Source organism: Gymnoscopelus microlampas (assembly GCF_963454915.1).
Source record: "Gymnoscopelus microlampas genome assembly, chromosome: 11".
NCBI classification, from domain to species: Eukaryota; Metazoa; Chordata; class Actinopteri; order Myctophiformes; family Myctophidae; genus Gymnoscopelus; species Gymnoscopelus microlampas.
The window spans coordinates 17370181-17397544 of record NC_139948.1 but is presented as its reverse complement, the minus strand read 5'-3'; the positions used below and the strand labels follow the sequence as shown (position 1 = coordinate 17397544).

Below are 27364 nucleotides of genomic sequence, written 5' to 3'. Positions count from 1 at the left end.
CCCCCATGCATACAAGATTTGTGTTGTTAAAAAATGTTAACAACACAAATCGTGTATGCATGGGGGTCCCTGCCCCCGACATACAATATTTTCAGATTAGGGTCCGCAGACAATTTGGGGGTCCTTGACATGAAGATGTTTAAACAACATTAGGAAACAAGCCCAAATAAGCAACTACACTTTTAGAAACGAGCCCAAAAACCGCAACAACCAATATTTACAAGCAACTTAACAGAAAAATAAGCCGCTTACAATAAGCGGACATGGCAACAATAAGTGGAGCGGCCACCACCCCTGAGGAGGAAGGGAAAACACGACGATCCACCGCACAGGCTACATCCGGGTTATCGTTAAAAAAGAACAGATCTACAAGCTAACAACGCGTGGCGACGCCAGGGCTTTGCGACGCGTTGATAGTTTGAAGATCTGTGCTTTTGGACGAGCGACACAATCTAGTTGGATGAGCCACGCCCACTCAAACTTTAGACGGCGTAAGTAACAGTCCAGATAATTCACTTTACATGGTAAATTTGTCCAGTGAGTGGTCATGTAAAGTAACTCAGTACATTTACAAGTACTGTACTTAAGTACAATTTTGAGGTATTTTTACTTCACTGGAGCATTACCAATTTTCAGTACTTTTACTTCTACTCCACTACACCTCAGAGGAAAATCTTGTCCTTTTTACTCTACTACAATTATTTGAAAACTTTAGTTACTCGTTACTTTGTAGATTTTTACAAAACATACATTACCCACTCCAGCCCTGTTTATTGGTACTACTTTTACTTAAGTAATTATTATATCTAAATAATCTAAATCTATCTAAATTGGTCAAGAATTCTTTCCCCCTCTGTTGCTGCTAATTATACTAATATGCAGGGCTGGATGCAATTTGTAGGTTAATTTACATTTTTGACATGTAAACGTCACTGTCACAACAATTACATTGATAATACTTTGTCTAAAAGGTCCGTCCAAAAAAAGTCCTTTGTGGTCTTGTTTCCATTGGGGTCCTTGGTATTCAATTCATAGACAACCAAACAGTTCAAATATCAACACAAAATACTGAGAAAATTACACTATATGTACAAACAAAACAAAGATGCATAAAAAAACATATGTACAAACAATGGGGCGGGGGGGGGGGGGGGGGGGGTCGTCTGTCTAACGGGAAAATGGTACTACTAGCGGACTGTTGTTTATTTCTTTACTTTTCCAACACCCCTACATGAATATTTTTTACGTTTGGTAAACAAATGACTTTTAACTGTCACAGTTATTTTGCTGCTCATGATTTTTTAGTAAGGTGTGTAAAGAGGAAGAGGATTGGATTGGAATTAGTGGAAAGTAAGCACTATATTATATGATCATTTATATGCATTTTATTTGATTAAAATATGTATTTTACTTATTCCGATTTAGATGTTTAAATTACATAAAATACATCAGCGACGTTTTGGTGGCATTCAGAGTTGATGCAACAAATGTTGGCTCAGTGTTGCCATGTCCGTTTATTATAAGCGACTTTGGGCTTATTTTTCTGTAAGGTTGCTTGTAAATATTGCTAGTCGAGGGATTGCGTTTTTTTGGGCTTGTTTCTAAAGTGTAGTTGCTTATTTGGGTTTATTTCCTAAATGAACCACTTAGTTGTCAACATTTTCATGTCAAGGACCCCCATATTAATATGTATTTGTCCGCGGACCCCCCCCACCTGAACATATAGTCTGTACCTGGGAGCCATACAAGATTTATATTATTAGAATCAAGTTGCACTTTTAAAAAAATATATATATATACATATTTGTTTAAATAGCAGATCTACAAGTTCACAAATGTGAGCTTAGATCGGCTATTTTCAAATAGCAAATATAGGTTTGAAGCGCTCATGTGGCTTCTTTTGGGCTTGTTTTCATAGACCCTGTTGCTTATATTTCTCTCGCAAAGTGTGGCAACACTAGCCCGGGCACTTTTGAGTGTGACACAAGTTCAACTTCCGTGGGTGTCACATCGTTATAAATCCTCCGTATGACCAAAACGGGAAGATCCCAAGCCCCCAGAACCGCGGTAGAGCAGTGAAGCTGTCGTCGCCTGGTGGTAAAATCTGGGATAGCAACATTTCTGCATTTAAAATGCTACTGCGCGTGCGTCCATCGTCTGAAACGCTAGTGCGCCTGCTCTATTGGCTCCAAAATTGGAGCCAATCTAGGAAGTAGAGGTACTTCTGGGTGCTTCATGCGCTTGTGAGCAACTTTCATTGAAACGAATAGGTGGGGTCGGGGCCGTACGTTCTCTAGATATATTACAACTCTATGGAAGATCCCCCTTTCCTTTCTTCTTCGGGGTGGAGACAGTAGGTACATTAATGCCAAGGCCAACATCAACCATAGAAATATGAGATTTCAAATATCATCCACCAGTTTGCTAGGTTTGTTTGGTCGTTCGTAACATTTCATCAACGCGCACGGAAGGATCGGATCGGGGCGACAGACTTCGTCTTATGGCGGGTCTGTCGTATTTAGTGCTGCGATTTTCGGGGTCCGCGGGTCGGACCTATGGGGTGTTTTCCAAAGGGCTGACGAGAACTTTGATGATCTTCTTTGATCTCGCATGGCGACTGCGAATCAGATTCCCTTATATATACCTCATCGCCTCGATGATGTTCAACGTGAGATTGCAGGTAAACGAGTCACATTTAAGAGTAGATCTTACACACCCTGGTTGTGGTAACGTTAATCTAAAAGTTACATCATGTTCCTAAAATGCCTCTTCGTAGCCTGTATATTTATGTTACAGCAGGGGTCTTCAACAGGGGGTCCACAGAGTTACTACGGGGAGACAAATCTTTGTCTGATTTTTACATTAACCACTTCAACCTAGTATCCGTACTCGGAGGAGAACTTTAGCCAAAAATAGCAGACCTACAAGCACACACTGTGTGAGCTTGTAGATTGGCTATTTTCGGCAAAGAGGTGATTGATTGATTGATGTACTTTATTTAGTAAGACATGAGAACAACAGTACATGGAAGTACAAATTCACAATACAAGGTCTACTAAACTGGAAGACTCATAAAAGCACAGAGCTTGTTTCAAATGAGTTCCCCATGCACACAAATCATGATGACATATAAGAGACAGACAGATATACACAACTACTATAGAATGTCATACAATCAGTTTACAGGTTACTGGTATGAAGAGTGAGAAATATGTACAAAAGGAGAAGGAGAGAGGGGGGGGGGGGGTAGGGGGTTAGGTTAGGACTTAGACAGGGGCCATTTTCCAATTGCAGCCTCCTGAAGGTGTATCTTTAGGGCTGTTTTGAAAGAGAGTAGGGTTTTACACTCCTTTACTCCTTTTGGTAGGGCGTTCCCTACCAGGTTTGGTGTAGGGGGAAGAAAGAGCAGACCAAGTACAGAGTGAAAGGTCAAGTTTATTATGTACTGAGGGTTTAAGTGGTTAAATGTCTGAAAGTACACACTATGAAATCTATGAGAAAGAAAAATATTTTATACAATATATGATGGGGGTCCCTGCTTCATCTTTCTCTTAGCCAAGGGGTCCTTGGCCTGAAAAACGTTGAAGACCCCTGTATATAAAGTAACTTTCTTTTCAAGTCTGGCAAACATATGTTCTTTTTATTTTCACAGGTCCATATCGAAATTCATTGAGTCTACAATGCCAGCATGTAGAACCCAAGGCTTATCGCTCTGTGTACTGTATGCCAGTGTGAGCATTGTCAGTGTGCAGCCACTAAAGAACACTAGCTGACAGCACGAAGCAATGTGGGGGAAGAGGACACTGGTTCCACCAGTAGGTATGACAATGCACAAACTGACATGGCTGGTGTCTGATTTGCACTGTGTCATCATAGGAGCCCAGTGCCTTTGTGAAGGAAGGACACCGGCGATGCCATCAACATTAGCTGGCACCAGTAGTGAACTGTGAGGACGGGAACCACAACTCCCAGTCACAGTTTTAACATGCCATTGGAGATTTTTAGTGCCACACTCGTCCAGTCCAGGGAAAAGAGGAATTTTACACTGCCTTTTCTGTCTTTGTAATTGTAACATGGATTGTGGAGGAGAATTGATGAGAAAGAATTGAATGTTGTTGCTTTGGGACTTTTTTTTTTCCTAGTTGCTCTTACAAGGGGGTTTGACATCAATGTTTCTTAAAGGCTTCACACTTAACCACTTTCACCCTGGCATCCCTATTTTGGGCATAGGCAAAAACCTTCAAAAATGGCTAAAATAGCTGATCTACAAAGCTCACAGCACGTAACACTGTGACAAGTTATAAATTGCAAAATGTTGCCTGTTTCAGATGATGCTGGCATAAAACAGGGCTCAAGTGTTTAAATGTCTTCCAGAAAGGAAATCTGGAACCATTGTCAACTTACTCTTGTCAACTTACTCTTGTTTAAAGCTATATGCATCTCCACTGCATGACAGAAACCAGCATGTTTTATGTCCTCAGTGGTTTGGTCACCTTATTTTCAGACCATTAAATGGTTTGCAGGGAGGGGTTGCTGTATAAGGAGCAGGGCAGTACATCAAATGTAACAGTTTTACTGTACCTTTTGGAATCTCTGCAGATGTAAGGAAAAGCCTAATCATCATTGCATGTCCACTTTATCTTTTAACACATGTTGACACTCAAGTGTTCGCTTTAAGTGTTGTTATCCCCCCGCTTTCTGTTAATTTCAGGTGTCTGATGCTTTTGTGATGAATTTGTGGGGTTTTGTTTTGTCAATAATCCTGGCATTTTAGAACCACGGCTAAGGATAATTTAATTTTGGAAATAAATGAAAAAATAACCCATTTCAGCCTGTTTATCCCCAGAAAATTAGAGTGGAATGATTGTTTTTACTATTGATTATCATCACTTGACACTTGGTTATCAAACATTTGACTGTAATAACTTAAATGTTAAAGATTTTTCAAAATGTTTCAAAGATTTTCAAATGTTTTTAAAAATAGCAAAAATAGCCGATCTACAAGCTCACAAAGCATCAATGCCATGCTTTGTGAGCTGGTAGATTGGCTATTTTTGCTATTTATTGTATGACGGTATACAGGGCTTATGTTGTTAAATGATTTGTTAGAGGCCACCTTTATATGATGATGTTCAAAATGTGTGCATTTATTGATACCATTTTGGAAACCTAGTTTTTCAAGCCAGATGACCACAGCTACAGTACAGAGCATTGGACATTTAAAATGGCAAATATCTCAACATTTGATCTAATTGAACCATTTTAAAATTTCTGCTTCCTAAAGGAATGTTGGCTGCTTTTTCCCTTTTATATTTTGTTATTGAACTAATCAAAAAACTGAGACATGAGAGATGAGATACAGCATTCAAGGCCAACAGGGGTACTGCATGTGTGGTTTCAAGAGTGGGATCGGCACCATTTCTGGCTGAAATAGCAGCACTTATTCATTTGTTGTTACGGACATTAGGAGAAGAAAAGCAGGTATATATAACCATATCCTGCGTTTCTTAATATCACATGATTCATTGAGAAATGTATCTGGGTTTTTATGTGATTTGAGGAACACCTAAAACTGTATGAATAAACTTTATTTGTATTTCCAGTGAGGCACAAAACAAAGGTTCTCTGGAATGTTGTCATCGGCATCTTGGACACAGGTTTGAGTGACATTGCTTTCTTGGTTACATCAAGTTGATCAGATCTACAGTACATGCCGGTGATGCATGACGCTGGTGAATTCAGCCTGTGGGTGTGTTGGCAGAATATTTTTGTAAAGATATCCATTGCATGTGACTAAAGTTTGATATGATCGAGCTGGTGCAACTTGAAATATAAAATATGGGTTCCTTAACAAAGAAAATAATAAGGCTTGGTATGAGGTCCTTCCCATTAATTGTAGCTCCATAAAGACTTTGAACCTGGCTTCCCTATTTTGGGCATGTCATAGGCACCTTTTTTGGTATTTTAAGCTCAAACCCCATCGCATCATCATTTGTTGCAGATTGGCTATTATACATAGATAGCTTTTGAAAAATGTTGAAAGTATAAAATAGTGTTCAAGTGGTACAGGAGTCAGAAAAAAAATAATTTGCCATTAATGAGAGTCTGAATATGCTGTCTTGTAGGGAGACCAGGGATGATGGTAGCACTTTGGCTTCAGCTCACCTAACTCTGCGAATGTCCCAGTTCTAATGCAGTTTTGCACATTTCTCTACTACAAATCAATTCAACTTCTTGACTGCAGAATTCATTATGTGATTGCTAAATACAATGAGTGCTTCACTGCTTCCATTCTTACAGCCCTATGACAATAGTTCTCCACTCTCATCATCACTATGGATGAATGAACTGTATGGAGTATCTGTACTGTTTTTAAAGTGGTGTAGAAGACATCCATGGACATTTTTTATATTTCTCTGTCCATCTTCTGTGGCTTATTCATATTTATGCTTTGCATTATACTACAAAAATCTTCTGTTTACCGTGAGAGGCAGATATTTTAACCTTAAAACCTCAATTGGTATTTTGGAAAGGGAAGAACTAGCTTCATCCTGGAATCCAATGCATAGGTACACTAGTCTGTGGTGTGCTAATCTTCACTTTTAATTTGAGCTTTTGGAGTTAATATCTTGATCCTTTATCTAGACAGATAGACATGAACCTATATGACTGTGGGATTCTGATTGTGCATTGTTGGAGGAACTGGTGAAGTTCCTCTGGTGAAGTTGAACAATTTGCACTAAAACGCAGCCAACCCCAGTAACCTCTTCTGTTATTTTCCCTGGTCATTCAGTTGTGTTGCCAAGTTTGGTCACACGATGGCAGCAGATCTTCCACACATCAATAGTTCTCCTTCATAAGCATAGAGTTATGGTCATAAGCAAATACAGACTGATACCATGATAAGAGTTTTTTTATTTATTATATTCTTTTATGATTTTTTATTCCACGATTTTGTACCCCTTTTTTCACCCGGTGCCAATTTTCTAAGTGATCCTGGGCGCTACACTCACCCCGCCAGCCTAGGGAGCCCAGGGCCGAGCTCATGCCTCCTTCAATGCATGAGAGCCAACTGACCTTATCACCTGACAGGGGGGGAGTATTGAATATTGAAGTTGAAAAGTTATCCCTTACTACGAGAAACATGTCTGTTCTCATGATGTTCACAGTGCGACCTCGCAGATCCAAGCGAGTACTCTCCCAGTGTGAAAAGCCCTCAAGTATAAATCAGGCTTTAAGCTTCCTTTTTACTCCATCGCACGACTGAGAAGTAAAAAAGAACAGATTTTAAAGCTAGCGTTTCATCACATCAGCTCTATTCGGCGAGCGATACCATCGTACTACGGCATATAAATTACAATTCATTTGCACTTCCTTTAAGTACAATGAAAATGATGACCGCCTCCATCAGCACAGACCGTCCCCAGCAAACTTCCCAACCAGTCACTCCAATACAGAGTGACTGTAAAATCACCAGGAGTTGCCAAGGCAACTGCATCTGAACAGTCCATGTGACAAACCCTCCCTCCTGCCTCCCCCAACCCCCCACCCCCAGAAAAAAAGAGGATTTATTTTTCTGGGATTTTGCCACAGCAAAATATGATAATAGGGTTAACATTGAGTACTGTCAGAAACAGAGATGTATAGATGATGGATGGTTAAGTCTTTGTTCTGCCTACCATTTGTACCCCGGCTCCAGGGGAAAAAAGGGTTTATGTTAAGGATTACGTTTGTGTTTCAGCCTTTGGCATTTGGTGGCAGTGGCAGCTTGCATGTGCATTACTTGATGGTGTGTGAATGACTGATATAATCATAATGCTAATGTTTATGGCAGAGACTCAAACCAGTGTTTATATATGGGTTCATATTATTCATAATATAATGAACAGTGGTGGAACGTATCCAAGTACATTTACTCAATCTGTACATAACCACTTCAATTTGTTACAGGCAAAAATAGCTGATCTGCTACTCTGTGAGCATGTAGATTGGCTAATATATAGGTTACGTACCATTCTGAGGTACTTTAACTTTACTTGAGCAATTAAAAAAAAATATTGATACTGTATATTGACTTTATACTTCTACTCCACTACAGCTAAGAGGCAGATATTGTACCTTTTACTCCACAACAATTATTTGACAGCTTTAGTTACTAGTACTACACAAAGTTAACATGAACCGTTATTATTATGTGTTAAACTACTCAGCAGCACAAAGTCAATCAGCCCCACATTTACCAAATGCGACATGAAAGTGCTGAACACATGAATGCATTACTAATTCCAATCCATAAATATGATTGTGAAATGGACCATTCTGCATAATGAGTATTTTACCCAGTTTCACCCTTATCTCTGGTCCTCACTAATGCTCCTTGCAAGATGGCACAATTTCCATCAACTTTGCATCTCGTTGGTGGTCAAAGTCAAGTCATCATAAGCATAATGTGAGATAGAACAGACTGCATTGTTGGTTCTGAATGTGGGGTCCCGAGATCCCAGGGATCTTTGAGGGGGTTACAGGGGGTCCCTCGCTAAATGATTGACATTAGGAACCAAATGGACTGGTCTGTAACTCTTTAGGGGTCCATTTAGTTCAATTTGTGCACTCTCAAATAGAAATGAACACTAATGATTTTACTGTATAAATTGTAGTCTCAGAGATAAAAATCTGATCAAATGGGGGTTTGTGGCCAAATGCATTTCAAACTGGGCGTCCATGAGTTATTGAGTGTTTAGGAAAGTCTGTGTAAAGGCATACATGCTTACACTGACACTGTTGTCTGTTTGCTTTGCAGACAGCCTCTGAACATTTCCACTCCTGTGACAACATGTCCATCAACGTGAGTGGCACCCAGTCATGTGCATTTTTAAATTAATCACATTAATATTAATAGATTAATATCCCTGAGCCAGGTGTGGAGAATGGACTAGTGCTAAATATAATCAAACATGAATCCATTTTGATTTCATCTCCAATGCATTAGTGCAATGCTTTGAACTGTGAACTGTGCCCTCAAAGAATCCCCTGGCTCGGATTGGAAAAGGGTCTTCTCCACTTGACCTTAATGTCGATGCGGTAGATTTAAGCTTTATTACCGGGTAAATTTACTGTGTGTAGGTCCTCTTTGTGGCTCTTTAAATTGACTGGAACTATTCATTTGATTTACATACCAGGAACACTTAAAGCTCAATTTCGTCGTATGATGGTAGGTCTGCTATTTTACGGGGCGCAACACTGTCGTGCGACCAAGTATAAGTCAGGCTTTAATGCAAAGCATGAACACGGAGGAGATCATGGTGATGAGAACTGACCTCGAAAATGAATTTTAGGAGTGGGGGAGGAGAGAGGAGGGAACAAGAAAGAGAAATGAAGAGGAGGGGGATTCTCAGTGTTATATTTACTCTAGCCAACATGTGGGCGGGAAATAGGCCATGCAAGAAAAAGAGCACTCCAAGCTGCTCATAGTTTCGTTTTTTGTTTTTTTGTATTTCTATTTCATGACACAATGTTCCATTGTAATTGTTCTGTAGACGATGAGGGTGATTCTACAAAAGGCAATAACCGTAGCTGTCCCATTGTTTACATGATGCATTACAATGATTGAATTAACACCTTTTTGTGTATGTTTCATAGTACTGTAGCACCAACACAATGCAAGTAACTAGAAAAAGTGCTCCTCGGAGCACAAGTCTCCGCCAGGTCAGCTAGGTTATTATGGCCTCCTGGTGGCGCTATAATAGGCCAATGTGAAAAGGGTGCCATTTCTTCTTAGGCCTTGCACGGCAATCGGACACTGCATTCATGAGTTGAGGCATTTTGTTCCAAAAATGTGATTTGCTAAATTAGACCAGCTGGTGGCGCTATAACAGGCCAATGTGAAAAGGGTGGCATTTCTTCCTCGGCCAAGTGGGAATGTGTGTGCAAAATTTCACAGAAATCGCACACTGCGTTCATGATTTGAGGAATTTTGTTCAAACGGACCTATCCTGCAAACTTTAGAAGCCAATGTTAGCCAAGTAGGATAGAATATGAAGTATCGGACACATCCATCTTGATCACATGACTATAGAGAGACTGTGTAACGATTTGCGTGATTTTTGAACAGAATCTGAAGGAGTAAGAGCAAAAAATGTGTTTTTCAAAACTCAGCCTCCTGGTGGCGCTCTAAAAGGCATGTTATGTGAAAAATGCACGGCAAAGGTTTTTCCTTGGCTTCTAAGGAGTGTGCATGCAAAGTTGCACGCAGACCGGTGCAGTTATAGCTAAAAACGTGAATCGGCCTGTTATAGCGCCACCATGAGGCTGATTTGAAAGTTTTCAAGTGACATTTCTTCCTGGGCCAAGTGGGAATGTACGTGGGAAATTGCACGGAAAGTGCATGCTGCGTTCATGATTTGAGGCATTTTGTTCAAAATGAACCAATCCTGCAAACTTTGGAAGCCAATCTTAGCCAATCAGGATGGAATATGGAAAATCGGACAGATCCGTGTTGATCACATGGCTATAGAGATACTGTGTACCGATTTGTGTGTTATTTGGAGAAAATCTGTAGGAGTAACATTAGAAAATGTGTTTTGCAAAAGTCGGCCTCATGGTGGCGCTATGACAGGCTGATCTGAAAAATGTGGGGCAGAGGTTCTGCTGTGGCATCCAGGGAGTGTGTGTGTGCAGTTTCACAGCGACCGGGCCAACGGTGGCGGAGATTAGCTGGTCGCAGACAGAAGGACGGACACACGGACGGACGGACGGAGGGTAAAACATACTCTCTCACCATGCCTATCAGCCTGGCGGAGACAATAACACGAATATATTAACATCCATTAATACTTTCTAATACAAAAGTATAATACCAGTTTGAATGTGATGTAGATTTTGGCCTTTCATTACTCACAGTTCTTTGACTTCACAGTTTAAGTTCTAATATAAAAATGTTTGTTGGGTGTTAACCACTTCTACTAGGCGTAGTAAGTAGCCTTTGGAACCAACGGTTCCCAAGCCATGTGGTCAGGAGCCTATCTCCTGTTTTTGATTGATTGAATACTTCATTAACAATATTGTTTGCAGTACAGGTAGTACAGTCAAAGGCTATGCTAAAAGGATAATACAAAAAGCCCAAGGGGGCTTGTTTCTATTGTGGTTCATTGTACCAGTAATACATACAATACAATACAAATACTATACAAAACATATTGGAACAAAACTCAGTAGAATCATAAGGTATATAATATTTACAGAGAAAGGAGGGGTGGGGGGAAGAGGATTCTACTATCAAGGTGTTCAACTATGTAGCATCTGTAGCATGAGGCGGCTTGATGTACAAGTAGGCTACATCCCCAAGCTATGAAGTACACCGCCTGGACATGACACTGGTATGTCACAGGGACTTGATGCTGAGTGCCAAGCAGGGAAGCATTGGGTACCATTTTTATAGTCTTTGGTATGACTCGGCCGGGGATTGAACCCCAACCTCCCAATCTCATGGAGAACACTCTAACCACATGGCCGCTGAGCTGACAGTAGGGGGAAATAGCTGATCTGTAACTTTTTTTAAATCCCACAATGACATGCCCAAAATTGTGATGCCAGGTTAAAATGGCTAAAGGGGTCATAGCTCATTCAGCTCATGACATTTTGTGCTGCTATCATTCTTTAATCTTGCGTTGCAATCTCAGTCGGTAGAAATCTCTGTCAACGATACATCCGATTTTGAAATGCAAGGTAATTGCTAGAACAGCGGCGAGAACTGCCGTTAACAAGCCTACGCCTACTGCTTTGGAAATCAGTCCTGTCACCACCCCAATATGAAGGACTGCCCTAAAGACCTTCAATTTGTTCTGCTATGCAGTTTTTTAAATCTAATTGTTTCCCCCAGTTTAAGGTCCTTGGGAGCAGGGTATTTTTGTGTGATAACTTTGCCCGAAATACTTTTTTTTCTTCAAACTGTTGTTTTGTCATGAGACACACACACACAGGTTTCTGGAATTTATAGATATAGATCATAGATCATCAATGGGGCTCTGATTGGTCTGAACCCTTGACCAAATTTGGCGTCATACAGGATGCCAAAATCTGACGGTGCCAAAACTCGGCTATTGGGGGTGCCAATAGCCGAGTGTTTAAGGCGTGTACAGTACCACATACGTAGGCTCTGATGCCTGACAGGGAGTCCCCAGCATGTGACTGACGTCACAGGCTGGCCACATGACGTCCGGGAGCCACATTGCAGCCACACCATTCCCATATGGATCCCGAGATCCATATGATTGAATTTGGGTTTTTGTTCTTCATGTTTGTTCTTCAGTGCCAGAGTATAAGAGGACATGAAACGTATGCTGTGTTAATGAGATTGTAAAGTCTTTGTAGGGCTAAAGAATGTGCTATATGACCAGAGGTGAAATTCCTTGAGGTGAGGAGACTCTAGTTGACACCTTGTTATGTAACCATGACATGGTCAGGAGGAACACACACACACATACACACACACGCACGCACGCACACACACGCACGCACGCACGCACGCACGCACACACACACATGGATTTACTTACCGGCACGTTCCTAGACACACACTGCTGCCTTTGTGCACAGCAGACAGAGTCCAAATAAAGACTCCACTCATATGGGGTCTTGGATTGCACAAATCCGATCAAATGCACCCCCCCCCCCCAGATGGAGGCAGGAAAGAAGTGGTGGAGAGACGTGGGGGCTGGATATCAAACCAATGTATAGAAGGAAGCTCTGCTGCGTGTTGCTTCCTGTGACCTCTGTCACACACACATGTGCACGCTCGTGTGCGCACACACATGCACACACACACACACACACACACGCACACGCACACGCACACGCACACGCACACGCACACACACACACACAGATCATCCCCCACAACAGGAAGGATGTGTGACACCCTGTCCGTGTCCCACCCACAGGTCAGAACATCCATGCACCCCCAGCTCATTTTACTTGTTGGTATAGCCTGTGGTTTGAGGGTACGACGACATCATGGGCGGATGTACCGTGAACTCCCCACCATCACTTAAGAGGAAGGACATCTCAATCGTTCTCTCACCTCCAGTTCAACCTTAGTTCCATTTCATGTCACAATGTCCCATGCGGCTACCATCAAAGTAACTAAAAAGCCATTTGCCCTTTTTCTAAGCAACCCATAGATAGACAGACAGACAGACCTTTATTGATCCCGTGGGGGCAATTCAGTTGTCAACTTGTCATAGCAGCTCCACTGTAAGAAACACAGGACAGATACATTTACAGTTGCAGTAGAGAGACATTTAAGTTTTATGAGTAAAAAATAACAAGAAAGAAGTAAACAGGTACTAACGTACAAGAAGTAGAAATAATAAATACATGGGAGGTTTAAGCACTTGGACCAGCTGGGATTTGCATGATTGCCTCAACTGCAATAAACACAGTACAACAAGCTCCTCTATATCAGTGGTTCTCAACCTGTGGGTCGGGACCCCCCGGGGGGTCTCCACAGGATTTTTTTGGGGGTCCCCAGATGACAGTAAAGTGGCAATTTAAGGATTGTGTAATACCTTTTTAATACCTAAAAAGAGAAAAAAGAAAATAAATGAAAAAAAAAGACCATTACTGCATCAAAAGTAATCAACAAACTATACTATAAAAACTGGTCAAACATTGGCCAAATTGACAAATAATATAAGAAAGAGGCAAAAATTGCGAAAATGGCTGATCTACAAGCTCACAATGCTTCGCAAACGCGAGGAGTTTTGAGCTTGCAGATCAGCTATTTTCACAATATTTATCTGTGGAACCAAGTCAAACATTAAATGTAATGCCTAAACTCCTACAATTCCAAATGCTTGTCAGGGTGCGGGGTCCCCAGTTCAAATATGATTATTTTGGGGGGGTCCCCAGTTCAAATATGATTATTTTGGGGGGGCCCCAGTTCAAATATGATTATTTTGGGGGGTCGTGGCCTGAAAAGGTTGAGAACTCCTGCTCTATATGTCCTCAGATTTTTGTTGTTGCACATATATTTAGGCATTAATAAGCCACAATTTCCTCCCAATTATTACGCACTCTGGAGTTGTGTAGATGTAGGAAATATATTTCTAAAGGGTAAAGCAAAGTCAGAAGGCAAATGCTTGTGGGGGTGGAGTGGGGTGGTGTGGTTGTTCAGTGCTATGGAATGCAATTCCATTTGATTAAGCTGTGAAGTGAGTGATTTTTAAATTTGTTGGTAGATGGAATGCGGGGCAAGGATGCAGTGCTTAATTGTGTGTTTGTGTGTGCGCATGCATGCGCGTGTGTCTGCTATGGGATGGAGGGGTAATTTCATGTGTGTGTGTGTGGGGGGGGGGGGCTGTTACCGTGGAGACTGGAGCATATGAATTGGCATGTCTCTCTGAGTGCTCAATCAGGTCACGTGAAGTCGGTCAGGGGTGGCACAGACGTCTCCTCTGATGGTCGGCCTAATCTGCCAGTCGTGCACTACACCCTAGGGTATCCCGCCAATGTACTGTACTGTACTATACTCAGTATTGTATACTGTACTGTAGCACAGACTGATACAGGAGATCCTGGCAAAGATTCTGTCACCCTCAGCACCCGCACATGTTCATGTTAAGCAAGCTACACTCCTTAACCTTTTTATATTTTATTTAGTGGAATTATTTATTTTGATCTGTAGGGTAGATAGGCTACCACCAGACAATACAACTAACACAACTTTGGTGGTTGTAGTTGGTCTCTTTGCCCTTCTATTGTGTACATCCTGCGGTCGGGTAGGACCACAACTGATTAACAAGAGGTATTGAGTGAATCTCAAAACGCAATTTATCCTTTGCCCAAATGTGCTTTTAGCTCAGCAGTAGCAATTGCAGTGCTCACTATGGGGATCCGAGTTCAGATCTCAGCTACAGCCCATGTATGCTCCCAGAAAGTTTGGAGGAGGACATGGACAGTGGACAGCGCTGTCCGTGCTTTCTACACGTCCGCAGCATCAATACCCATAGCTTTAGTGTGTAATGTCAGCAGAGTACGAACGGCCCTGTCTATCTTTTAATACATAAACATATTTGACGCGATTATTAATGCTCTTCCTGTAATCACATGTTGACAAAAATAGACAGCAATAGTCACTATCCATAAGCTACAACCAAGTCAATTCATATGACCTATTTTACGCTTGTAGCACAGAAAATATTCAAATCACAGCTTTCTTGAAGTGCCAGCTACTTTGCCTCTATCCACTGCCTTTGTAAAATGCAATAACTAGTGGAACTGGAGAGAGAGAGAAAAACTAAGAAAACACAGAGTTTCCTGGACTGGATGGTCCATCTGGGCTCCAAACAGGAACACCTCCCCCGTTCAAACTGGAAGGACCGAACTCTGCTACCCTCCCAATGAAACCTCTCGTTATTTCCCTGTGCTCCCTCTTTCCCAATCATTACCGTGTTGAAAGTCCTCTTAAATACAAGCATGAACATATTTGTGTCCCCTCGGGTGAAGCCCATGTGGTTGTCTCCTCTTTCTTGGAGATGGGCAGCAGAACCGCCAAGAATTAGGTTCATTTTAAAACACAGTCTTAGGCCATAACAACTACGCTTCGTGTCAGAGCGCAGAGAAAACAAACAGTGTCTGGACGTATATGTAGCCCAGGGGCCAGTCACTGTTGGATCATGAGTTTATGTATTCAAGCCCATCCCCTACCGTGAGGTAATGCGGGCAATGCGTTTATCCAGGTGGAGCTTTAAGGGTCTGCTGCGTTCAGGGGACATGCACTAGGTGTCCAGTTACTCTCGCTGTGAGGTGAGAGGTTGTCATCTGGTCCATGCACCGGATTGCACCAGACTGGATCGATCTGGATTGGATATGGTGTGGGTTGTGTTGATTGCTTGATAGCTGGCCTGGGTCCTATACTGATGTGCAGTTGTGCACACAGAAAAATCACGTTGGTGTTAATTAAACTCTGGTGGACCCAAATGTATTTACTGTATGTGTGTGTCCAAATGTACATTACATAGCCTATGTATATACTACTTATGTACGTGCAAATGTATGTGCCTATGTACGTACGTATTTATGTATGTATATACATATGTATGTACTATGTACATACTGTATGTAGTATATACGGGTATGTATGAATGTATAATGAATGTGTATGTATATACACATACATACATACATTGTATGTATGTATGTATGTATGTATGTATGTATGTATGTATGTATGTATGTATGTATGGCCAATAAATCTGTTATTTTGAATTCGTAGTTTGCACATTTGTCTAATGAGCCACTTGGCAAAGGATCTTTATGTTCTTAATTCTCATCCCAAACAGAAATTCTCTCTTTTTTTTTTTTTTTTTTTTTTTCACTTTTACACAGTATGCAGTATTAAAAAAAATCTCTGAACTTTATTATCTGTCTTATTATTATTCGTTTTTATTATTATTATTATCCGTGGCCTTGGTATTATAACCTTCAGAGTTGCTGGAGATATTGTTGAGCTTCAAAGTTTTCACATTTCATAGGGTCTAATGTTTACAAATATTTTGAATAAATCTTCACACATGCTGTATATTTAGTGCCCTACAAACAAAATTTTTATAACTTCAGCTAAGTTTTGTCAAAAATGTCATCCTGAACAGTGGTTCTCAAACCTTCTCATGTCATGGACCCCTAAAACGATATGTAATTGTCCGCAGACCCCCATCTCAAAATGTTTTGTGCCAGGGACCCCCGAAGCGAAAAGAAAAAAGGGCTGTGGGCTTGTATATCTGCTATTCAAGTATAAAATATGGTTAAAGTGCTTAAAATGATTTTGATGCTATATTAACTCATTATACTTGGGACCCCCTGGAACCCGCTTGAGGACCTGCCCCACCCCACCCATGACCTTGCTTACCTTACCATTCCGGAGTGTCTTGTCCTTCACTTTATGTCTTTGATTATCTTTTTTTCTTGGTTTCATCTGGAACATTTTTCTTTGTTTAAAAAAAGGGAACTGAGATGGAAACATTTATTCAATAGAGTTGTCTATGAATAAACATCAATTAATTCATTAAACCATCTGCTCATTCTTGACCACTAGAGTAATGCACACAGGAAGTGAGACCCCCTCCTTTGCTGTTGAGACAGGAATGCTATAATTGAAACCGTGTGTGTTGTAGAAACAAGCTGTGTGTGTGTGTGTGTGTGTGTGTGTGTGTGTGTGTGTGTGTGTGTGTGTGTGTGTGTGTGTGTGTGCGTGCGTGCGTGTGCGTGTGCGTGTGCGTGTGCGTGTGCGTGCACGTGCACGTGCCTGTGCCTGTGTCTGTGTCTGTGTGTGTGTGTGTGTGTGTGTGTGTGTGTGTGTGTCTGTCTTCCCACGGACCTGCGGACTGTCTGTCCCTCCTTATGCAAGAGTCTAATCTGAACAGGCATGGTACACTGTATATACCTAGGTACAGAATTGTCTCATTTGAAATGACACTCTTTGTTGTTTTAGATGTATGGAGCTTTTTGTGTGTGTGACAGTTTTGTGAAATTGGCCAGTGGCCACTAACATTGGGAAGAAGACACCAGCCTCTATCAGCCCCATTCAGTTTTCATTATTGTGTAAGCCGAGATACATTAACTATGTAATAATTTCTCAAAATACATATTGGTTACATGTGTTTGGTCTCTATCCATGGTGATGTTTTATAGACGACAAGGCAATATAGTGCCAATTGTAGTGTGATTTACTCACAAGGGTCACTGTACCATGCTGTAGTGTACAGTCACAGTCTATAGACTAAAGATGCACTTTATGATGTCTTCATCCTGTGCTGCATTAGTCTCGGTGTGCATGACTACAATTATAGGCCACTAAATCTTACAAATGCACATAATTATGCAGAAATTGTGGGACAAGCTGATCTTGACATTTCCCAGCAATGAGGGAAAATAATCTCAGTTACACTTAGGCCTATAGGTTGTTACACACCGGCGAATATAGCGAATATACGCAAAATTCGGACTCGTTCCGAATAATTAAAATACGCTTTTTCGCTTCGCTTTTTCGCTCCATGTACGGAGCCATTGACTTTATAAGGTTTTTAAAAAAAAACGCATTATTCGCACGAAAAGATCGCCCCGGTGTGTAAGGACCTTTATACACAAACCTACTTATTGTGGGCCAGCAATGTTCGGAATTTGCCAATCTGGATGGAAAATGAAAAATCAGACGGGTCCGTCTTGATCACTTGACTATAGAGATAATGTGTACCGATTTGTTTGATGTTTGGACAACATTTGTAGGAGCAATATAAAAAAAGGTTTTGCAAAGTTCTGCCTTCTGGTGGCACTACAATAGGGCAATGTTAAAAGGGTGGCATTTGTTCCTAGTGTGAATGCACATGCTCGTGCAAAGTTTCACCACAATCGGACGCTGCTTCCATGATTTGCTGCATTTTGCTCAAAACGGGCCACTCCTGCAAACTTTAGATGTCAATCTTATCCAATCAGGATGGAATATGAAAAATTCAACAGATACGTCTTGATCACATGACTATAGAGATCAGGTGTACCGATTTGCGTGAAATTTGGATAAAATCTGAAGGAGTAATATCAGAGAATGTGTTTTACATAAGTCGGCCTCCTGGTGGCGCTATAAAAGGCAAATGTGGAAAAATGTAGGGCAAATGTTTTTCCTTGGCATCTAGGGAGTGCGTATACAAAGTTGTACACAGATGCAGTTATAGGTAAAAACACGAATTGGCCTGTTATAGCGCCACTATGAGGTTGATTTGAAAAATTTCAAGTGGCATTTCTTCCTTGGCCTAGTGGGAATGTGTGTGCTAAATTTCACGGAAATCGCACGCCGTGTTCATGATTTGAGGCATTTTGTTCAAAACAGCTGCACTCTCGCAAACTTTGGAAGCCAATGTTAGCCAATCAGGATAGAATATCAAAAATCTGAAAGACGTGTTTTGTTTAAAGACTATAGAGATACTGTGTACCGATTTGTGTGATGTTTGGACAAAATCTCTAGGAGTACTGTCAAAACATGTGTCTAGCAAAAATCGGCCTCCTGGTGGCGCAATAACAGGCCAATGTGAAAAATATGGGGCAGAGGTTCTGCTCTGGCATCCAGGGAGTGTGAGTGCACAGTTTCTGCTGCGGTCTAGCCAACGGTGCCGGAGATTAGCTGGTCACAGACGGAGTCACGGACGGACGGACATGGTGCAAAACAAAACATAGTCTCGGCCATGCCTTTATTTCGGCCTGGCGGAGACAATCATTTCAATATTGCCTATTATGTCACGTGGGGGCTGATGTGTGATTGTTGTCGCTGCTGAGGCGGGTCGAGAATAATGACGCGCATCACAGGCTGTCTAGTGGAGTAGCGGAGCTGGGATGGGGTTAAGGCAGCCTGATGTCCCTGTAGTCTCTAACCTAACGACAACGTCCACTGTGGAAAAAGGACGCCGCTCATTCACTTGCATGAGAAAAAGGCTGCTGACGAACACATAGAGAGACTGCCGTGCGATTCAAGCATAAATGGACAGAATATTCTCCAAAACAAGACGCTGCCCGTGAGGAGACAGACAACATATAATACCAATGCGCCCTATACATTAAAACACGCATTTTCCCATACATTTAAGCTTGTTCGTGCAACGGAAGTTTCTCTGACTGAGTAATACGGGTTTTATTTGGAATCGCGGTTATAGCCATCAGTTATGGACGAGGACAATCAAGGTAGGAGGACTCACTCAATGCAATGCAATTCACACCGATGATGTTCATTTGTTTTATACATGACAGTTTATTGCCTACTTATTGGAGGCTGATATTGCAGACGCTTGCTATTATTTTATTAATAATAATGTGCCGTTACTGAGCCTTTTCTATCAATCATTTCATGATGGAGTTGCAAGCAATATAGTTTAATAGCAGCAAGTAGGCTTCTACTACAGCACTGTTTCCCAAACAGTGGGCCGGGACCCATTTGTGGGTCGCGGGTCATTTTTTATGGGTCGCGAGTAAATTTCCCCTTAATTTACTTTATTCATTTCCCACATTTGGTTTTGAATTATTTCAAAAGATTAAAACATGTTCCCTCCAAAAAAATCTAACTTTTTCATGAATTATAAACAAATTCAGAAATGTTTCAAAAATAATTTCACACCAAAAATGAATGTTTCATACCATAAATTTGAAAACAAATGTTTAAGAAGTAGTGAAAATAGCTGATCTTCACGCGGCCGCGTAGATCTGCTATTTTCACTAGTTACCGGGCAAACGTCTATTATTTGTCTTTTGGGTCGTGAGCTAAAAAGTTTGGCAACCCCTGTTCTACAGCAAGTGAGCACCTCATCTCCTGCAAACAGTCTTACACTAGCCTCATTTATATTTCCTCGTACGACCGTGTTGACTGTGTCGGCGACGGAGTAGTTAATAAATGAAGCTCCAAGCAAGTCTAGATAATAGGATATGCTGAAAACAAATGACTGGTGTGAAGTTACCTCTTCCTTATGGATGGGGCAGTGGTGTGGTTTCAGGAGTGACCACTGACCACACTGCCACTGACCAGTGTGTATGAGTCGAGAGACCGTCTTGTGTGTGTCCTGTGCTAGAAGTGTGTGTGTGGCTATTAGTGCTGAATGTAGCCTATGGATTGACCTACATATGGGTGTTGAAAAGAATCAACTATGCTGGAGCGAATAGGGATTATGACTGATCTTTAGTCATCATCCCTGGCTGTCCTGTCCCTATACCCAGCAGTCACAGAAGATAATATCAGTGTCTTATTATTATAGGAAGGGTGAGCCGCAAGTGCTCCCTTGTCTTAACCCTAAATTCATATTTTGTCAAAAGTCACTAGTTATTTTAGGGGAGAAACACTTTCATACGACCAAGTATAAATCAGGCTTGACTGCAAGTGTGTGTGTCAGTCAGCTCAGGGCTGCTTCCAACTTCCACATTAGCCCAACAGGTCTCCCACACTTTTTCTAATATTTATTTCTAATTCATTTATTGACTGATGACAAAAGCTGATGAATAGTGTAATCTGGCACAGATCCATGTTTGCAGTGTGTGTCTGAATACTCATTATCAAAGCAACTAAAGCTGCCTTTTAATAATATTCAGCCGTAAACTAAATCATGAATGTGAAAGTTTTATCACAGATATTGCCCTGGAAATGACATACCAATACTTATTTTGGACTCGACTGTATCTAAGTGTGCAATCTCTAGTCTATATGTTGTACGGATGTGGAATGGATGGTGTGTGGGCACAAAGCTCTCATTGTGCTGTCTGAGACCACGGCGCTGGCCCAGCCTCCAGCGGTGGCACACGTCACTGTCGCCTCATAGACGGACATATGGTCCTGTGATGCCAACCACAGATAAATGACAACAGCCAGGAGGGAGCAAACACACTCACACACATGCATGGCTGAATGCGTGTACGCTGACATTCACATTATATGCTTGTGTCTTTCCCACACACATACACTTCTTGCCCCCCCCCCCCCCCCCCCCATGGCGCTGTCTGCAGTGGAGACAGACAGATAGGAGGAGGTTGGGTGGGTGGGTAATGACCTAGAATGATAATTTTGTGTATGTGTGTGTGTGTGTGTGCGTGTGCGTGTGCGTGTGCGTGTGCGTGTGCGTGTGCGTGTGTGTGTGTGAGCAGGTGTAAATGTTTGTCACTGCTTTATGCCAAAGCCTGGTCGTTTGGTGGCACTGAACAGCATCCTGGATGTGTTTTGCGCCCATACAAACATGCAGGGATGGCTGAAGAGCTGTGTTGTGAACAGAGAGAGACTTGTATGTTAGAGAGACTTGTATGATAGAGACTTGTATGTTATTAGCATCATCATCATTATCATTAGCATCATTAGAACCCCGTCCCATCTCCCTATCACGCACGCACGCACGCACGCACGCACGCACGCACGCACACACACACACACACACACACACACACACACACACACACACACACACACACACACACACACACACACACACACACACACACACACACACACACACACACACACACACACACACACACACACACACACACACAAGCTATGGGAGAGTGATTGTGCCTCTTGGGATTTCAGGCATGGATCCACTCAGTGTGATACTGTCTATGACATGGTGGGTTTGGGGCTGGCCGACAAGGTTCCCGCTGTGCTCCACTGATCGCCGCCGCGCATCACGCACACGCACGCCCGCGAGTGCACACACACACACACACACACACACACACACACACACACACACACACACACACACACACACACACACACACACACACACACAGAAGAAGCCAGAAAGTGGTAGACAGAATGAGAGATAGAGGTATCAACGGACGACGGAGAGAGTGAAAGACAGATGGATGAAAAATGTGTGTTCTGGGAGAGAGAGCCAGTTGTAGTAGCAGAGCTGTGTCTGAGAGAGAGAGAGAGAGACAGAGAGACAGAGAGACAGAGGCAGAGAGAGAGGGAGAGAGAGAGAGAGAGAGAGAGAGAGAGAGAGGGGGAAAGCAAGGTGACATGCCAGAGTGATGGCAAAGATTCAGAACGACAGAGCGGGGTTGGAGAATGGCCAAAGAGGTACATGGAGGGACGCCAGGGAATGAGGGAAAGGGAGAGAGGAAGGGGTGGACCAAATATTCTTCTTGAATCAATTCCCCAGTCTATTACAGGAGTTACTCTCAATAAAGGTTTGTGTGTTCTGTCATGAAGAACTCACTGAGGAGCCCAGTGGTCTGTCGAAGGGCTGTCTCTGTATATACTGTGTGTGTGTGTGTGTGTGTGTGTGTGTGTGTGTGTGTGTGTGTGTGTGTGTGTGTGTGTGTGTGTGTGTGTGTGTGTGTGTGTGTGTGTGTGTGTGTGTGTGTGTGTGTGTGTGTGCGTGCGTGCGTGCGTGCGCACGTACTGTATATACGCGTACGTATACTGTATGTACTATATACTGTGTGCATATATATATATATATATATATATATATATATATATATATATATATATCACACACACACACACAGTACATACAGTATATGAATATACCTTATATATAAAATAAATATACCTTGTACAGCCATACTGTGTACAAGGTGGAAACGAGGCTGTAGTAATCCATCTGACATGCATGACAGTCAGGAATACAATGCATTCTGCAATGGGATACATGGCTGCTCATTGGACAATGGAACAGGCAGAATACACAAAGCTCTCCAAGCACGGGGCAGCTCTTCTTATTGGTACTGTAGGCTGCACCAGTACCATCTTTGCTTGGCACATTGTCATTTTGAGTGGCCGTAGCGTAAGGGACAAAGACTTAACAATTGACTGACAAGATTGAGTCAAATAATACCCCCCCCCCCTTTCCATCTACAGCATCCATCTACTTTGCATGTTTATTTTTGGAGTCATTTTTGTTAGTTTGTCACATGACAGTGTTCCACTGTCTATATATAGAGCATATGAAACCAGATGAGTGATAACCATATGGTATGAATCAGTCTTTATGCTGCACTCTGGTTGCACAGCGGCTGGTGTGTTTGGCCACAGACCGCCCTGTTTACAGCAAAAACCAGCCATTTTACTTGGCAGCTTAGTGTGTGTATTACAGTGTGTTTGTATGTGTCGGTGTGGTCTGTGTGGCTATGCCACGCTGCAGCCCAGCTGAGGCACGGAGAGATGTGTGTGAGGTTTCTTTTGTGTGTCTGTGTGTGTGGCAGGGGTGCTCCGAACATTTTGTGTGGCTGCCGTAGGCTCATGGGTCATGGTCAAGTAGCTTTCTGGTACGCTCGCTGAGGTTTTGTGTTGATGTTTTGGTCTTTGCAATAGATTCGGTGATGCCATATTTCTCCCCAAAGCCCACCTTCTCTGAAGTGGATGAAAGAGTGATGTCTACAAGTGTTGATCATGATTCAGTGACTGAATGAGTGCTAAACATTTTAGCCCAGGTCATGCATAGCTGCTAGCCTGGCAAACACTTCTGAAGTCTGATTTATACTTGTTGTATGGCGGTGTCGAGCGGCACCGCTGAACAGAGTATACATTAATAATGCTTGGCTACTATCAGTACTCAACTGATATGGTTCAGATCTTATATTTCTTTAAAGATTGGTCTGTGCTTCTCTGAATATTTTGAAGCAAAGTGTGAAGCCTTTTTCAAGGTGTTCCAAAAGTAGTATTTGTAAAGGTATTTAACCAGGAATACACACACACACACACACACACACACACACACACACACACACACACACACACACACACACACACACACACACACACACACACACACACACACACACAGGGATAGTGTGGAACTGAGACGTTTACCTTTGCTGAAATCAGTGTCAACCAGTTCCTCAAAAGCCTTATAAAACAACAGTTGTGTAAATTCGTAGGAGAAGAATTAATTAGGCCAATCTTGCTTAATGGACCTCTGCTTAATTTTTATGCGCCTCCCAGGCTCCCATGTCCTGTTAACAGTTAAGGGCCGTCCACACCAAGAATGATGACTATAAAGATAACTACTGTATAATAATGATGATGACGTGAGCATCCACACTGTTGAATGATAGCATTCTGTAAACAAGTCATGTTGAACCGTCACACATTGAATGTGACGTCAGTTTTGTATCATTCATCAAATCGCTCTGTAAGTGATCGCATCAACAATATTGTTCACCACTGCCATCATTGTAGTTGTGGCGTGGACTCTGCCATCCACTTGAGTTAGCAAGAAACAATATATAAAACAATATACTGTAGTTATCGCGGTAGAGTTATCATTCTTGGTGTGGACGGCCCTTTAGATTGGATCTCAATAGTCCGATATATTTCTCTCATTCTCTCAGGTCACAGGAGGCTGATGTGTGAATGTGTATGTAACGGTTCCAACCCTTCCTCTGTCTCTGTCTCTGTCTCTGTCTCTGTCTCTGTCTCTGTCTCTGTCTCTGTCTCTGTCTCTGTCTCTGTCTCTGTCTCTGTCTCTGTCTCTGTCTCTGTGTCTGTGTCTCTCTCTCTCTCTCTCTCTCTCTCCCTCTCTCTCTCTCTCTCTCTCTCTCTCTCTCTCTCTCTCTCTCTCTCTCTCTCTCTCTCTCTCTCTCTCTCTGACTCAGTGAGCCCAGTGTGACTCACCTCTGTGAAGAGTAAACGTATTCTTTGTTTTGACTGTTGTGTGGTCTCTTCACCATCATGCACTGCTGGCCATGCATGGACAGGCCAGCTTAGCATGGTTCAAAACATACTGCCCTGCTTGGGGGAGCAATGTTTTTGTTTGTGTGTGTGTGTCTGACACGTGCACACACACACACACACACACACACACACACACACACACACACACACACACACACACACACACACACACACACACACACACACACACACACACACACACACACACACACACACACACACACACACACACATACACACGCGCGTCCGAGAGAGAGTTTGACAGAACGATAATTGGTGATACGGAGACAGAGGTGACTGGGACAGAGAATACCAGCGTGTTTCATCTTTTGATGAACAGATCAATAAACACAGATGTCTCTTGTAGAGGTTAAATTCCATCAGTATGTTCCTTTCTCTGTAGATTTTCAGACACAGAATGCTACCAGTGTCTGGCAGCGGCGAGGCGATTAGGTTACATAGTACACTCACACGTGGCCTCGTCCCGTCAGTGCTTAAAGCTTTCGCCCCAGAGAGATTACAGGACGAACCGACCCACATGGAAGTTGATTACAGGACCAACTGACACACACGGATGTGAACTGTTTGCCTCTGTGGCTGGATTTAGGATTTGGACAGTCAATACGTCGTGGACTGCTTGCTTCAGTGAGATCTGTGTTGAGATAAGTACACTACTACACATGGGACTGCACATTTCCAAATCCTCTTGGACCTGCACTTTGTTTTCACAGCCTTAAAGGAAAGAAGTGATCGGAGGTGCTTTTATAAGGGACTGTGATGTAGGTGGCAAGAGTGTGAACGTTCGTGTGGAGCAGAAGGGTCCCAGTGTTTTGGGAGAAAGCATGCAGGGGTTTTTCAATAAAGTGCACAATTCCTCTAAAGCCTAGTTTCCTCTTGCTGCACATTAAACGTTGTACGGCTGAAAAAAAGAGATAGATTAGAAACAGACTTCGTAGACTTTGACTTTTCGGGGGTGGTGGTGCGTTGTGTTGGGGTGGCGGAGGCGAGAGGGAGACTGAGTGAAGCTATTTTTCTTCTCTTTGGAAGGAAAAGTGAGAGCGTGCTAAAGGTCCCAGGAGTCTTAAGTCATGTGCTGAAATGAATTTCAGGCAAAGAGCCTGCTCCACTCTGGCCTATGCCATGAAGCTTGTGTTCATGGCTTTCATCTGTATGTGTGCATGTTTGCGCATGCACGAGTGTGTGTGTGTGTGTGTGTGTGTGTGTGTGTGTGTGTGTGTGTGTGTGTGTGTGTGTGTGTGTGTGTGTGTGTGTGTGTGTGTGTGTGTGTGTGTGTGTGTGTGTGTGTGACAGAGGCCTCCCTGAACGGGATGAGGAGGCTTGGTAGACTGGGCAGGAAAGGGCAGGGTTGGAACAATTATGTAAGGCTCACAGATTGGTAAACCTGCTGAAGATGCAGGGAAAAAGTGCTCCCCTCCTCTCTCTTTGTCTGCCAGTACGTCCAGTCCCTCACTCAGAAAACACAACAAACTCCCCAAACCCCTGGTTTCCTCTGCTATTCAAAGTGTATCCGGAAGTACATAAGTGTTTTATCCATATGAACCTTAGCGTCCCTATTCTGGGCATGTCATAATAGGCATGCCCAGAATAGCAATAACATTCTGCGAAAATAGCAAATCTACAAGCTCACAACATGTCGCAGCGTGGCACATTATGAGCTTGTAGATCAGGTATTTTTGGCGAAGAGATTTGCTGTAGAGGGAAGAAAGGACATACTTCTTTCATAAAAATGCTGCCCTTCAAATGTTTTTAATATGATGCTATGGTATCCATATAGCAATGACCATCATCGGGTCCCCCAGACAAATAGGTGAACATGGAAGTAGGATGCTCATGACCTATCTGCACCAATTATCAATGCTCTGATCACAAGTGTGGTTTTGAGCAGAGATACAATACGAGACAGAGAGGGATGTAAAGAAACAGAGAGAGAGAGAGAGCGCTACTCTACACTTCTGTTGTACATTATCTACCATGAAAACAGGCTTGATCCCGATTGGGTGGCCATTGCTGAAGGGGTAGAGAGTCCGTCTGGGAATTAGAAGGTCCCCGGTTTGCTCCCCGGCCGCCCAGCCTTTGTGCGAAGTGTTCCTGAGCAGGACAAGTCCCTAACAGTTAGGGGTTGTCCTGCTCCGGGAGTTAGGGCCT

The 27364-nt window shown here is 42.5% G+C and overlaps 2 protein-coding genes across 3 annotated transcripts in view; both read left to right on the top strand.

Annotated features, from left to right (window-relative positions):
- The first annotated feature begins 2318 nt into the window (after positions 1-2318).
- On the top strand, positions 2319-5602 carry smim10l3 (small integral membrane protein 10 like 3). The gene is made up of 2 exons (XM_084072139.1): positions 2319-2680; positions 3653-5602. The coding sequence occupies exons 1-2, from the start codon at positions 2501-2503 to the stop codon at positions 3671-3673; spliced, it is 201 nt and encodes a 66-aa protein (XP_083928265.1). The 5' UTR covers positions 2319-2500; the 3' UTR covers positions 3674-5602.
- Positions 5603-19387: 13785 nt separating this feature from the next.
- Positions 19388-27364, top strand: part of LOC311056313 (cytohesin-3) — a 56212-nt gene continuing 48235 nt past the window's right edge. The window contains exon 1 of one of the 2 annotated variants that reach the window (XM_084072849.1): positions 19388-19725. In XM_084072849.1, coding sequence (XP_083928975.1) covers positions 19707-19725 — 19 coding nt within the window. In that variant the 5' untranslated portion in view covers positions 19388-19706. Of the gene's footprint in view, positions 19726-24860; positions 24882-27364 lie in introns of those variants that run through there. The other variant, XM_084072850.1, reaches the window with a different exon arrangement.